The 15381-nt window shown below is 35.6% G+C and overlaps 2 protein-coding genes across 2 annotated transcripts; one reads left to right on the forward strand and one right to left on the reverse strand.

Moving 5' to 3' along the window:
• Positions 1-852: 852 nt before the first annotated feature.
• Positions 853-7520, forward strand: LOC128216736 (26S proteasome non-ATPase regulatory subunit 10-like). Its single transcript, XM_052923393.1, has 6 exons — positions 853-959; positions 3110-3218; positions 3421-3590; positions 4609-4760; positions 5356-5555; positions 5789-7520. Exons 3-6 carry the CDS (start codon positions 3437-3439, stop codon positions 6300-6302), a joined length of 1020 nt encoding a protein of 339 aa, XP_052779353.1. The 5' UTR covers positions 853-959; positions 3110-3218; positions 3421-3436; the 3' UTR covers positions 6303-7520.
• Positions 7521-9045: 1525 nt separating this feature from the next.
• LOC128218594 (zinc finger Ran-binding domain-containing protein 2-like) lies at positions 9046-14331 on the reverse strand. Its single transcript, XM_052926300.1, has 3 exons — positions 14237-14331; positions 12960-13139; positions 9046-12039 (listed from the first exon to the last, which is right to left on the reverse strand). Exons 2-3 carry the CDS (start codon positions 13120-13122, stop codon positions 11057-11059), a joined length of 1146 nt encoding a protein of 381 aa, XP_052782260.1. The 5' UTR covers positions 13123-13139; positions 14237-14331; the 3' UTR covers positions 9046-11056.
• Between the last annotated feature and the right edge of the window lie 1050 nt (positions 14332-15381).

The following is a 15381-nucleotide window of genomic DNA, read 5'->3' on the forward strand; positions in this document are numbered from 1 at the left end:
GTTATGTCCTGCTAAAAATAAAACGCCGGGATGCAGAAATACAGCGCGGAAATAGCCGAACAAGCAAGAACTCATACTCGGAACGCAATACAAATAATCTATTTTTATGATGTTGTCGTCATTCTGCTAAACATAGAGCGCATTGAGACAAAAAATGGGTTAAAACGACATGAATAGAAGTAGTTCTTTGGAATTTGCGGTCTTAAGACTATCTGCGCACATGCGCAGATACTCTAAAAATCAACAGATGTGACTAAATTATTGTTACAATGTTTATTATATTGGTAATGTTTTTTCTATGGTTTAAATAAAGAATAAATCTAGACAGGGCCTTTTTTGCATCAACACCATGCAGGTCGGTACCATGAGTATCATATAAACCTAACCCATACACAAGCGTATAACCTATATGCTGTTATATAGGTTATGAATACACTGGGGTGCCTCGGCCATTTTATCGAAAACAACCTCGGATGTATTTGGACGATTTACATACTCAAAAAGTGGTACGTTTAAGTCCGCTGCAAGTAGATCGCGTAGTAATTTTATTTAGCAGTTAAACTTTGTGACTTAACTCTTGGGATTCTTAATTATGTTTGCAATAATACAATTCAATGGCAATCAATTTAAACTTAGATCAATAAATACAACTCTAAAACATTACATTTAATTAATGATATAATTCAAAATTTTACGAACTACTTCAACTGATGTACCTGCATACATCCGAGTTTGTTTTTGAAAAAAAAATGGCCGAGGAGTTCCGAATGATCTTTGCCATACTAACTAGTAAGGGGAGGTCACTGGGTTGTTTTTATAAAACAAATAAAACTGTTGTCTGCCAGCGGAAGCGTTTGCTGTTGTCTGCTACGTTTAAAAGTCTCCTTTTGCAACAACTTTGCAAAAAGAGAGTTGTTCTGCAACACACAGTAAAGAGTTTCCTATGAAGTGAAGTTTGAGTGAGTCACGCTAAACTAAAAGCCTAAAAGCAATGACTGCCATGTTTCTTGGTCTATGAATATGAACTTGTTGAAATGTAAATTTAGTAGTTTCCCCTTATTCGGATGTAGCAAATATTTGGAAATTTACCTTAATGCACCAGTAAATTGTAACCACGACCCCCCCCCCCCCCCACACCCGCCCCCCGCGCGCCAGATCCGGTGAATAACAAGTCAGGTCCAGCCAAACCCGTGTAAAATCCCGGCCTCTGGTAAAATCCCCCCCGCATCTGAGTGTCCCTAGAAGTAAGGCCCATTTCCCGCTATATTGGGCGCGAAGACAAAACCACTGCATTCACCCTGCACTGCAAGGCCACCTGGAAGGTAAAAATATGGCCCATTTCCCTGGCTATATTCGGTATACCCCCGAACCTATGTGGGGGGGGGGGGGGGGGGGGGGCATGGTTACAATTAACAGGTGCATGATGACAACAATTAGATATTTTTGTAAAGTTGAAGTTTTCATTATTGGTGATCAAGTTTCATTATTTTTAAATGTTCTTATTATTAGTGACCTCAAAGGGACGCCACCTGTTGAAATTAAGTGTCCCTACCTAACTTCTGGTGTACTTCGCCTTTTTTTCTTTGATCTATGTGTTAGTACTGTTTATTTATTTTCCTGTTTTACAAAGAATTCCTCATGGCGTATGTTAAGAAGGTTTCTGAAATTCTGTTAGGAGTTTAGATAAAGCTGCTTTAAGACTAAATCCTGATTATATGAATAAAATGCAGTGAGAATGAAACTTATTGAGTATGCAATGGGTTTCATTGTTTGCATCTTTGGCAATAATCATTAATCATTTGGTATCATGCCTAACTTGCAAGCTTGTGTGAATTAAATCTATTAAATGCAGATCAGTTTTTATCCAAAATAAAGAATTACATGTAATTTTATTGTGAATTCATTCATATTCGTTGGCATGAAATTCTTGATTTTCTGAAAATTTTCATGGCTACATGAATTCCTGGTTTTTCATTTTTGAAAAAAAATAATCAGAAACTGTGATCGTCCTAAATCCTCTGCATATTCTCCAAGCGCTGGGCATGTGATTTTCCTCTTCTATGTCACAAGGTTTATGACACTCTCTATAGTGGTACGACATGCCCATTAGTGCATATACCCATGTCAGTAATTGATTTAATTGGAAAATAAGGTCATAAAAGAAGATGCATCCTGATCAAAGTTATAGATAGGCGAAGCCATTAAATACCAATAAAGAATGTTGCAAACTGTGAAAACACCAAGGAGGTGCTTATATTTGAGGAAACAATTAATGTAATCGATTAAATATTTCATTAAAGAAAAAAATCAAGTACCGACACTCAACACGCACATCTTGTAAACCTGGAGATTTTCATGTACAACACACGTTTAAGCATGTGTTTCTGTTATTTGATTCATTAAAAACACAATGAATTGATTTGGTTTATTATTTTTTAAAGGCAGATATAATATATTAACAAAACAATAGTAGTAAGATATACAGTGAGTTCGGTATTTATGCTGTATACTGTGACATCTGTAAAGAATATACTAGAGTATGTACATAACATGAAAATTGGAAAAGTGAATAAAGTGTCTATATTTCGTGGGAGCTTGAATTCGTTGATCATCCAACCTATGAAATCACAAACATTAACATTAATGTCCCTCAAACATTAATGATTTCACACTAAATTAATAGAATGCAGATCAATTTTGTTTACATAAAATTTGAAACACTTTATTACCGCCTGAACTATTTATAGACTCTGGGAATCAAAGTATCAAATGCTGTAATAGTCTGCTTTGGTATTTCCCCATATAGCTTTAGCCAAGTTAAGCCAAGGACATTGCAGTAGTAGAAATTAGTACACGGTAGCAAGTCAAGCACTGGCAAAATGCTGACAGAGCTTGTTTATATTCAGGAGTATATCTAGCAGGGTTTATGAAAGATTTTGATGCAAAGCACTAATGTTAAATTCAGGGTTGTTCATACAAAAATCTAATTTCGATGATTGACAGGGTGCTGCATAAGACGTAGTTTTAACTGCATATTTAGTCATGACAGTTGATCACAAAATACCTCAAAAAGAAGCCGCTAATATGTTGATTTTATCATTCTTATCAGCATCATCTAAACTGGGCAAAATGATCCCTACAGCCCTGCAATATTGTACATATGGTGGAGCAGTCTGGAATAGAACCCTGAATGCTGAAACATACCGGTAATTGTACAGGTAAAAATTAAGCTTTTTTCCTGCATTTTATGTGGTGTATATACACTAAACATTGTCCAAATTTTATTTTACATCACTTGTACAGAGCTATTTTATTCTCATGCAATTCTTTTAATGTACAAAAACATTTAAATCTTTGATGCTTAAAACTGGTGCTTTACTAAAGACTGACATATATTTGTATAACATTGTCAATCCAAAGGGACTATCATTTAACAATGGAGTACCATGGGATCCTAAACCAGCGTGTGCTGACGGCCATGCGGAAGAGGGACGTGGAAAAGGTACAGCAGCTGCTTCTTATGCCCAACTATGACCTCAACTATGCCTCAAAGAAGAAAATCACTCCTCTGATTCTTGCTTCAAATCTAGGTAAAGCTATTGGAATTTTTTGCTTAGTGTGTAAGTGTCCTTTTTTCAGTTATGACAAGTATTTGTGTGAAGAGTAGAAAACACATTTTTGTGATAGAATGTGGTTCATATTTATTTAAAAAAAACAACATTTTAATGAATGCAATGGCAATAATCCTTCAAAGATATTGCTATTTGAACAATTTAACATGCATTAAAATATCACTTTTTAATAATCAAATTAACAATCTATAAGTTTAAAGGTTACAGATACGGACAGGGATATTTGTGTCATGATGCCATCAAAAGTTTAGATAAAGGTGATCAACAAAATGTCATCACAATGAACTCAGATGAAGACATAAGATTATTGACAACATTGGTCCTTTGGATAAGTAATAGATAATGGCTATTGTTTTGTGTTGTCATTTATGAATCTAATATCTTTATTGGTAAGTGTCTGACTAACATTTGTCCTTACCACTATTAGTATCTAATCTGTATTGCTCCTTGGACCACCACAGGAGAGATGATGAGATATTGTCTCAGGGGTATTTCTATCAGAGATTTTTATAAACTCATCATATTTGAGGAATTTTGACTGTAACATGTTCAATTATTGTTTGCACATTTTTTGAATGAGTGCACCTGTGTAAGTTATTGTTAGTAAATGGTCATAATTTTTATTTCTTTACCTTTCTATTTAAACTCTCAAGACTTTAATTGATACTTGTATTATTAAGTCAGTATGAGAGTTTGTTGTTTTTGATACATATTTCTTTTAAAAACCTAAGTGAATTTGACTTGAAGATCATGTCCTAAATTCAGCAGCATAATTAACTTTGTTTATGATGCACTTAATGATATTTATGCTAAAGGCGAAAATGATTATTAGCTATAGTTGTAAGTTATGAATAATAGTACAATGTATTAGTTTTTGAGCAAAGACATTGAACATTTTTGCTACACTAGTAGAATATTGAATTTATTGAATTTGCTTTAAGAATATGAGCTTTTAACACAACCCTGTTAATTTCAGGCCTATCAAGCATATGTGAGAAGCTGGTGTCATTAAAGGTTGACATTGACAACTGTGACCTTGATGGTAGAACAGCCCTACACCATGCCAGTAGCCATGGTTACACAGACATAGTCACCCTCCTCATATCAGCTGGGGCTTGTATCAACGCAGTATGTGCATTTTGTAACTATAGTTCCCATATATAAGATACGATGATAGAACGGTACTTTTCATTCCCTGTAATTGCTGACAAAGAAGTACCAGCACACGTTATGAAACATGAAACTAGGAATATTTAAAAAGAAAAATTATTCTCATTTATTATATTTTTTTATCGAATGCTGAGCATATTTAGGCCTAAAAAAACAAAACATTTGGCTCAGGTTACCCGACCCTACCTCAGAATAGGCGCCGACCCTACCGTTTTTAAAGTCAGTTTGAAAAAAATACGAAAAACTAAAAAAAACATTTTTTTTTTTTTTTTAATTGCTTTTCACTTTGAAGTTGAAAACCTTAAATGCTTATACAGAAGAAAACTCAAACACCATCATCCAATGATGAAAATGACATTCTATATAAAGCCTTATAAAAAAAAAAGCCTACCTACCCTATTTTTGAAAATGATGTAACCCTAACCAAACAATTAATTTTTTAGGCATATACATGTGCCTCTCATTCGTTGTTGAAGTTTTTTTGCTTTAATTTCTATTTCTAGACAAATGTTACCAAACAACCTCTGATCTCTATGTTCCCCATTCCTTGTAGGTGAGTGAGGAAGGAGATGCGCCACTCCATGAAGCTGTAAGCTCAGGGCACATTAACACGGTAGAGGCTCTACTCCAGACAGGAAGTGATGCCAATAGGCCCAACCATATGACAGGCAGTACAACACTTGACCTCGCTGTTCTACATGAAAGGTCAGAGGTCGTGGAGTTGCTGATCAAACACGGAGCAAATATCCACCAGTAAGTTCTCATTTTCACAATGTCCATCATTCATATGGTATTTGTTATAGGTTTACAAACTGTATTAAATGTCTGCCAAACAGATTTGTAGTCCTGCAATGAGCTGCCATAATGCAATTATATATGGAGTGTTCATAAAATCTTATTTTATAGGTTCAAAACTCAGTGGAAATGTTCTATTGTATGATGCAAGGCGCGTGTTTAAAATTACATATTTAATATTTCTGCTACAGCAAGTCCCGAGCCAGAGAAACAGCCCTCCACTACGCAGTGCAAGTCGCGTCGGTTAACATCATAGAACAGTTACTACAGGCAGATGCTGACATTAACGCTTTAAACAACATAGGCGAATCTCCCCTGACGGTCGCCATTCAAGAACGGAAACTAAGCATTATTAAATACCTCGTAGAGGCAGGCTGTGAATTGGATCACAAGGAGTTGTTGTCCCCGATGTACATTGCGTGCAGACAGAACAGCCAGGATATCATATGTTACTTGTTGTCGGAAGGGTTTAACCTCAGTCTAGACAGGTGGCTTTTAAGGTACACATATCTGAAACTTGCTGAGAGTAATCCGGACTTACTGGAAACAGTTCTGTATCAATGTGAAAATCCTGTTTCCCTGAAGGAGAGTTGTCGATCAACGATTCGTAAATCCCTGAGGCCAGAGCTGGCAAAAAATCTTGCCAAACTGAAGTTGCCAAAATCGCTTAAAACCTGGATTGGGACTGACAACATTTACAGCTAACATTGTTTTTTTTGTACAGTCATTTACCAATTATCAAGTACCGGTAGCTTTGTGCCATATGATTATGTTATTTGCCTTGTAACTGATGAAAACATATCACTTGTTTGAGTTTATTTTGTTGTATGTCTTTGTCAATAGCATTTTAGTAGTACTCTTGATGATTAGCAGGAATTTGTTTTAGGGGGTTGTGCATATTTGTTGTTTCATATTTAGTCTTTTAATGTATTTTTTCTAGTCATTTTTTACAATGGACCATTTTGTAGATGCTGGTTCATCATACTGTTTTTATGCTCTTGATAAGAATGTTCCGTTTGTTAAAGATAAAGATAACTTGATTGTATATGTCTGTATATACATCTTCATTGCATACTGCATTATTGCAGCGAAGTATTTGTCTGCATATAGACGCTGGTATATGTAATGTTACTTCTTTGTAAGTATTTCTTGATGAAGGTATTAATTTTAAGCCATTTTCTTCAGTACTGGAGGCTTTGTACTAAATGTACATGTATAAATCAGTATACATAGCCAGTAATGAAAACTCTTTTTATTTATGATTTTCCTATTTACATTGTTACTATTTCATAAACATATTGTTTATAATAGTTGAGATGAAATCCAAGGTACGAACACATTCATATGATATATTAAATTTTTGATGTTAAAAACACAGTCATACCTTCCTGTTTGTATCTGTTTATTGATGTTTCATGTTGAGGCCATACCAAAGCATTTTTATGTTTAGGGTCGGTTGACAGATAGGTTTTGGACTTCCTGATTGAAAGAAACACGGCATTTTTATATACAACAATCTTCCTGAATATCTTAATTTCCTTTAACTATAATTCCAACTAGAGATTGAGGATGATCCAGAATTGACTAAGGAGGCTCTACTGTCTATTTCTACTGACAATGTCACTAATTAAGTATTCGTTTATTTGTGGGGGTTTTCAGGATAGCTAGAGAGGTTTTTGAACTAAGGGTTGACAGTAAACATAAACAAAATATGGATTTGCATTATATATAATGTGTATATCTTTGTTGTTTCTCTTTTGTCTTCTTTGTGTATTTGTATTCGATTTGTGTTGGCGTTTATAGATATCAATAAAAGAAATAAAATAAATTCATTATCATCTGAATTATTTTTTCCATATTTCAGAGTAAAAAAGCTGTAGTAATTTGAAATAATATCAGAGACTATGTCTATGTTCATGTGGGCAGCAAGCCCCATAACTCATGGTGAAAAAGATGTTGATTTGTGGCCCTTGGTTGGCTCATAACAACAGGGCATCTTGCAGTGTTTTTTGTATACATGCATAAAGTTGCGTAATAAAAACACCTGTGAACACCTGCATAATAAGCCTCTCAAATATTTTTTGACATAATTCAAGAGCTTGAAATGAATGCTCCTTTAAAAGTTGTTGAGCGTGCATCTGTGACATTCTTTTGTCATAATCTGATTGATAAAACAATAAAGATAAGATCCAAAATTATTTTGAATTAAAGGGACATTCTTCTTGTATTGCATTCTTTCCATTGTAATAATTGAAATCTAGAATTTAAACAAGCCCGGAAGGCATGTTAACAGCACATGGCTTCAGCTTATTTCTAATACTGTGTATTGAAAAATTAAAAAAAATAATATTGTGTTAGATGGTTTATTTGGTCACAAAGCGATGATCACCAGTGTGTTGAACAATATACAGCATTAAACAGTGCAGACTTTGGTTTTATTGATCTTTTAAGCCATGGACACTTGCATGATCTTTCAATTGTTTTGTTGATCTGTGAAGCTCATTAAGGTTTGTTTAATACTTCAAATATAAACATATAATGGGTGTATATAACTGTTCTGATGTGACTCATTCAGACAGAATGATACTGCTCAATGAACAGTTGTATATACCACATGCTGATATATAAGATGAAATAAGTAGATTTCAACATAAGATTTAGCACGTCAGTTCTTTGAAGAATAAAATTATAGGTATCAAATTGTCATAGCATTGATGCCTCTGCCATCAGGCTGTACAGCGCCATTGTCAGCATTGTAAAAAATGAACCTCGGCCATAACTGTTTACTAGTATAGAAAAGAGACCTGCTACACTTCTTTAAAATGTATAATGGGTGAATGGACACCATTTAAAAAATCTTCACACTATGTAGATAACGCTCTATGCCTTTAAATCATAAAATTGTGATATATATATATTAATATATACAATTAAAATTATTTGATACATATCAGTGAGTAATACATATACATGTATATAAATATATTGTAATTGTACTTTCATCATCGTATTATTATGTTGGTCATTAATTAATATTGTATATTTATGGGCATTTTTGCCGTAATATTTTTGTAAATTTACTGTCAACGCATGTTGCCAAAGACAAGATGCAAATAGCAAAACCTCTCGCTTGAATAATAATTGTTGAGCTATGCCCTTTTTTGACTGAACATATATAGACGAGCATAGGCTTTCACTCTGCGGAGCTCTTGTTACTAGTTTTGATATAGAACACTTTGAACAAAGTCAATGTAACAATATGTGGGTGAATGTTTAGTAATTTGAAATGCTTAAAATCAAGGCGTTCATTAAATATATTTTTTAGAAGAAACATCAGTATGAAACACTAAGCTGAGAACTTTCAGCCATGCCATATCTGTATAAACCAGTATGATTATCTGTTTTATGCAAGCATTGCTAACAAGTATAAGAATTGTCAAGACAAATCCTCGTTTGCATAGTTTATTTAATATCATAGAATGGTAGAGATGATGCAAATGATCAGAATTGTAGTAGTTGTAGTATAGAAAAAATGTTATAATTTCTACAGGTATACTTGAACATTAGTAGATACATTTTGTAAGGAAGCTCTATTTAGGTCTATGTAATATCCAAGATAACCTTTCAACATTTGCTGAGGGGCAGTATTCGTTGTCACACTCAAATTTAACAGTGGCACTCAGAATGTACAAACTTTTCTATGAAGTCAAGGCAACTTATCACTTTTAGCAACTGTAAAAGTATATAAAAAAAATAAATTAAACTCCTAATGCTATTAACAGTAGAAACTTTCTACTTGGAAAAAGTCTGCATTACTGATACATTTTCATGTAATCTTGCTTCATTTTTCATATCTAAATACCAAAGCATGTTAACAAACAGCTGAATATAAGTAATTAGTCATAACATATGTAGAACTGTTCTCTTACAGTGATTTGTCAAATGTTTGCATCCATATTTAATTTAGAAAAATGATCATAACTCTGTGATAAAAGGTCTACTTGAAACTATTCTCGAGGTTTATAAATTTAAAATCCTCTTTTAATACTGCAACACTTAGATTTTCATATTTTTTCATGTTATAAGTTTCATTACATGAAACAATACTGGCCCCAATTTCTCGAAACATCTTAAGTCCTTTATAACAGGATTAAGCTCAGCTCACTATTTTAGTTCGGGTACAATTTGTGTAATATCGACATTCTTAACAATAATTTTGGACTTAAACGAGAATTATCTGTATGATCATCACAAATAAATATTTTTTCTTGAGCAAAATCAAGATTTTGAATGAAATTTGTTATAATGAAATAATCTACCTGAACTTGTTATGCTTAAGAACTTTCTAGGAATTGGAGCCTGATAGTTGAATTTTACACTACTTTTTCACTGGTACTAGCACATCATATGTATAAAAATAGAAATATGTATAAAATGAGGTGATTCTCATCTGTTGAATATTTACAAAGTATATGTACAATTCTAATGTTGTGTTTTCCTGGTAACAGTCATATGCAGATGGTATACATTGTATACTATAGGTACATAATATCATGGAAAAAAGAAAACATTGTTATCAGTAAATGCTTCTTTAAACACTTAAACAGATATTGGAAAATGGTAATTAAAAACCTAAATGATAAAATGTGTAACTAAAAATAACAATTAGTATCGAAAAAGGGATGACACTATTCCTTTTGAAGAAATGTGATCCCTAACAAGCAGACAGTATATGTTCAATAAAATGGAGAATATATAAGACACAATTGAGTATAAAAGCTTTGAGAAAAGTTACAAAATGGAGTAAAATTATTTTAAGAATTATCATAACAATTTTGTGTACTATATTTTAATTGAACAATAAACGATTTCCTCTTTCCCTAAGAAAATCAATTTGTTACAATGAAACAGTGCAACTTCTTGATTGATTATTACATTTGACAAAGGCTTTGAAGAATTTGGTAGTGATTGCCAGGTGTGATTCTACATGAAGTCTTAAATCAAGACACTACACACAAAAGCAGAAAAAACTATATGAGTTAAGCAAATGAATAGATATGTTTATAAAACAGAACACCTTGATTAACTGAAAAAATGATATGTGTATATTTAAAACTACTCATGGCGTTTGCATGAAAAACACTTAAGTAAAATGACAGAATAAAACCTGGTTCTTAAAGGAGTACATACATCCGTGGTTTATTGCAATTGTCACCCATTGCTTGAGTATACAGACGGACAGAAGAACCGCTGATGTTGGTAAAATAACACATAATAGACAAAATTGAGTAAGCATAAGAATGCTTTTTCCTGAAAAGTGTAAAACCTTTATCATAAAAATAAACCTTTATGTAAACTCGTGAATAGGGAAAGGATAAACAAGTGTCCTCTGTAACAATGGTGTTTGAAACAATGGCATTGTGTATACATGTCGATTTATAAGCTTTGAATATATATATTCATACAGCGGAGCTCTTTTTCTTCTTGGTATCCGCGAAGATGGGCAGGACTGCTTGTTGCTGGTTCAGCTTTTTAGCCTCCGACTTTGTTTGTCGGCTGCTTCCGCTTCTGCTGCTACCGCTTCTGCTGCTCCTTTCACTTCCAGGGGATTTTGACCTTTGCGACTTTCGCTCTTGCCTTTCCCGCTCAGCACTTGGTGTTCGCCTAGGTCGTTTTCGTCCCTTTTCGTCCTTTTCCGAGTCTTTCCGGTATCTACGATGCGAGCTCGAACGATGCGGCGAATTTCTACGTAAACTTGGATTTTTCTGGAATCTTGACCCCGAGCCAACCGTGGTGGCTGTAAAGTCTGTACCACGGGTGGTCACTGAACCGGTCATTTCAGAACTTTCGTAAGTCCTAGCTGACGGTGATTCCTCCCTTTTTCTAGATTTTGTGGCGTTACCTGCCCTTCTATCATCTCTTTGGTCACCCCTACCACCTGTTAATCTCTCCTCATGCTTTTTGAGCGAACCTATAGTCAACGGAGAATCACTTCTAGGATTTCGTTCATAGCCATCCCTCCTGGACATTCTCTGAGATTCACCGTTCGTCCGTCTGTACCTCCCACTGTCAGGGTTATCACCCCTGCTATCTAATATATCATTCTGTCGGGACCGTTTATACGACTGTCTGCGGTCCGTTTCCTTCTCCATCCGGTATGTGGTAGAGTTGCCGGGTATCTCCTCATCCACGCTTGAAGAATCATCATAGGAAGAGTCACTCGAGAGATGCGCGGTCCGCACGCGGGGCGGAGAGAGGTCCCTGCCGTCCACGTCACTTCCGAAGGACGAGGAGTCGGAGCTGTTCCGCGCATACCCGGGGTTAACGTGCCCCCTTTCCCTTCCCTCACGCTCCCTCCGTCGGCTCCTCCTGGCAGCGGCCGGGTCTGGATTTTGGTTTACCTTTGATCGCTGCGGAAGGTCAAACTGTGTGTTGGACGCCGCTGTAATCGTAAAAAATGCGTATTATAACTTCATTTTTATCTTAAATTGTCTGATCATTAAAATATCATAAATCGAAAAAATGATTAAGACATGCATACGAATTATCATACATAGCTGTTTCCCGCTTTATACAGATGTCTACGGTGACACATAGTTGACACCCGCAGAACTTAATTTATATTATAGTCACAACTTAGTAAATTGAGGCCAAGTTACTAAGATATGGCCACAAGTAAGTAAGTTGTGGCCTCAAGTTACTAAGTTGTGGCCACAATTTACTAAGTTATGGCCACAAGTTACTAAGTAATGACCACAAGTGTGGCCTCAATTTACTAAGTTATGGCCACAGGTGTGGCCACAAACAAGTTACTAAGTTATGACTACAAGTGTGGCCTCAATTTACTAAGTTGTGGTCACAAGTTGCTAAGTTGTAGCCACAATTAACTAAGTTATGGCCACAAGTTACTAAGTTATGGCCACAAGTGTGGCCTCAATTAACTAAGTTGTCGCCACACTATAAATAAAGTGTTGCGGATGTCACCTCTGTGCCACCGTGGATGTCTGTACGCTGATGCAGGTTCTTCCTTGATATTGCCGAGAAGATACCTAGTTAGTCAATAAGAGATGCCACTTAAATCCGGCGGGCGATCAAATGCCTGTACGCTGATGCAGGTTCAACCTTGCTATGGCTGATCAGCATACATAGTTGGTCAATGATAAATGTCACCTAATCTCATTGGGCGTTCACATAACTGTACGCTGATGCATGTTCATCCTTGCCATCGCTGATATGCCTACATTGTTGGTCAATGATAAAAGCCACCTAATCCCAGGTTCAACCAAGTCATTGCTGATAAGCCTACCTACATGTAGTTGGTTAATAATAGATGCCACCTCAACTCGGTGGGCGTTCACATACCTGTACTGAAAACATCAGGCGACTTCTTCATGTTGGTGTGCGCCTTCTCCTTGCGGGCCTTCATATAGCAGTAGATAACCAGGGCGATAATTCCTACCACAAGGGCGCAGCCGCCGACCCCCGCCCCCACCAATAGGCCGACAGATCCTCCGCCGTCAGACATGTACGGGTATGGGGTCGCTGGAAAGAGGGGGGCAAGGGTTAAATACAAAATGATAAAGTTGGGCTTGGTGAATATTTTTGGAATGTATATTCTGTCATGTTTAAAGGACTAGCAAGAGGGTTGAAAAAAGAAAATATTAACGTCAGACGAAACTTCTGTAAAACAGAACCACAGTAGACGAAAGAGAAACTAAACAAGTGTATTCGGGGCTGTCGTATTTATGAACGAAATGACAAGACTATTATGCTGTCTTATGAATAATTATATAATATCAACCGAACAAATTGCTTCAGTTCATGTGGTTTTCTCAACTGTCAAGATGGTCTCTCCCTTTAGACAGATAAAATATACATACAATAAAACATTCATAAACAAGTATGAGTCTCATTGAATATTCGAGTCTGTATGTACTGCCCTTTTGGATACATACAAAATACAATGAACGCTTTAATTTTATCATACACTGTATGTGATTATGTTCGCCCAGTTAATTTTAAACAATACATATATGTTTCGCAATTGCTGTAAACATGAACTTCAAAGAACACAAAAAGATACAGAAATCACATCAATGAAACTCATGTCATCAATTCAAATTCACGTAACCCTATACTGTACATGTATTAACTTGAAAACATGATCAAACCTCTGGTTCGAGTATAATTCCACAGCCATTCTAATGTCATATTCTCCGGCACTATTTCCGCCATTATATTTGTTACTTTAAAATGATAAAAACTAACACAGCGTACACATGTATAAAGTATGAAAATAAATGTCTGGCTTTAAAGGATGACAAATTCTCTGTATAAGTTGACCTATTCGATTGGTCATTTGTGGTCAGTCAATAATTAAACCCTAAGGGCTTCAATGGTCAAACATTCAATAAAAGGTGTGAAAATCAAATTTGACTGCAAACAACAGTAAAATGAGATGCCTGTAACATGTTATTACGAGAGGGCTTGACACCACAACGGTTATATAAACAGTATTGTAAAATAATTAAGGAAATGACCACGTAAATTAACGGTACAACCATGCTCGAACACGTCCGAGGTCACAACAGCTAATTAATATTCAGATATTTAAATGGCAATGTTTCAATTTCACATACCTGTAAATTAAATGAGAAAGATCCAGGTATATTTAGTATAGTTTCAAACAGTTTTCCGCTTAAGCCGCCATATTGGGAATGATTGTGTATCACCTGTCTAAAAATAGACAGCCTGCATTCCTTTTATTGACAAAAATACTATTACCTGTCTGGTTACCTGCCGTATTGTAATTACAGGTGAACGGAAACCAGAAATGTTTATACCTGACATAAACAAAGCCAATGAATGACGCTTTAAACGTATAAACAATTGTTATCCCCGATTTGATCGATGATATGAAAAGTTATTGAAATAAAGGTAACGCATGTTCGAATGAATGAAGCGAATCATGACTGAATGAAAGCCAGACTGAGTGAGCGACTGTGTGACACACCTACTGATGAATATATTGTACGACCGACCGACTTAATGTCTGTCTGATTGAATGACTGATTGACTAACCGACCGAGTGACCGACATACTAAATGACTGACTGAGTGAGCTACTGACTTAGTGACGGACCGACTGAGTGAAACGCCTACTGATGAATATATTGTACGACCGACCCTCTGACTGACTGATTGACGTACCGACCGATTGACCGACAGACAGAATGAATGAATACCTCACTGACTAAACTATCGACCCACCTACCAATTGACCGACCGACTGTTTCGCGCATATACGGGGCTCACGTTAGACCATACCAACTTTGTTATGTGTTTAGGGTTAACCGTTAGTACGAAATTCTACCTTATTATCCTGAAAAAAAAAACAACAACATCAAACGAACCCCCGAAAAAACGACTACTAAACGAGTGACATCCTAGTATGTAGAATATAGACACCAGAGCCTTCTTAGTCGATTCTAGTCTATTCTGGAACATTCTAAATTGTTCGATAGATTTAAACTGCAAAATTAGTTGAAATATAACTTGTATTTAAGCTTTTTGACCATTGGAACCACACAGAATGCATCACTTGTGTTCTGTAGTTATTATTATAGTACACCTGGGACCAATAACTCCAACAGTACATGTAAAAAGAAATAAAACTATTTGGCTGGCAAGATCGTTGATCATATAAACAAAACTATTGTATTTTTCGATCGGGAAGCCCAAAACATATCAGTCCGCGGACGCTGAACATCGAAACGATTTGGAAT

Source organism: Mya arenaria, chromosome 14 (assembly GCF_026914265.1).
Source record: "Mya arenaria isolate MELC-2E11 chromosome 14, ASM2691426v1".
In the NCBI taxonomy this organism is placed as follows: Eukaryota; Metazoa; Mollusca; class Bivalvia; order Myida; family Myidae; genus Mya; species Mya arenaria.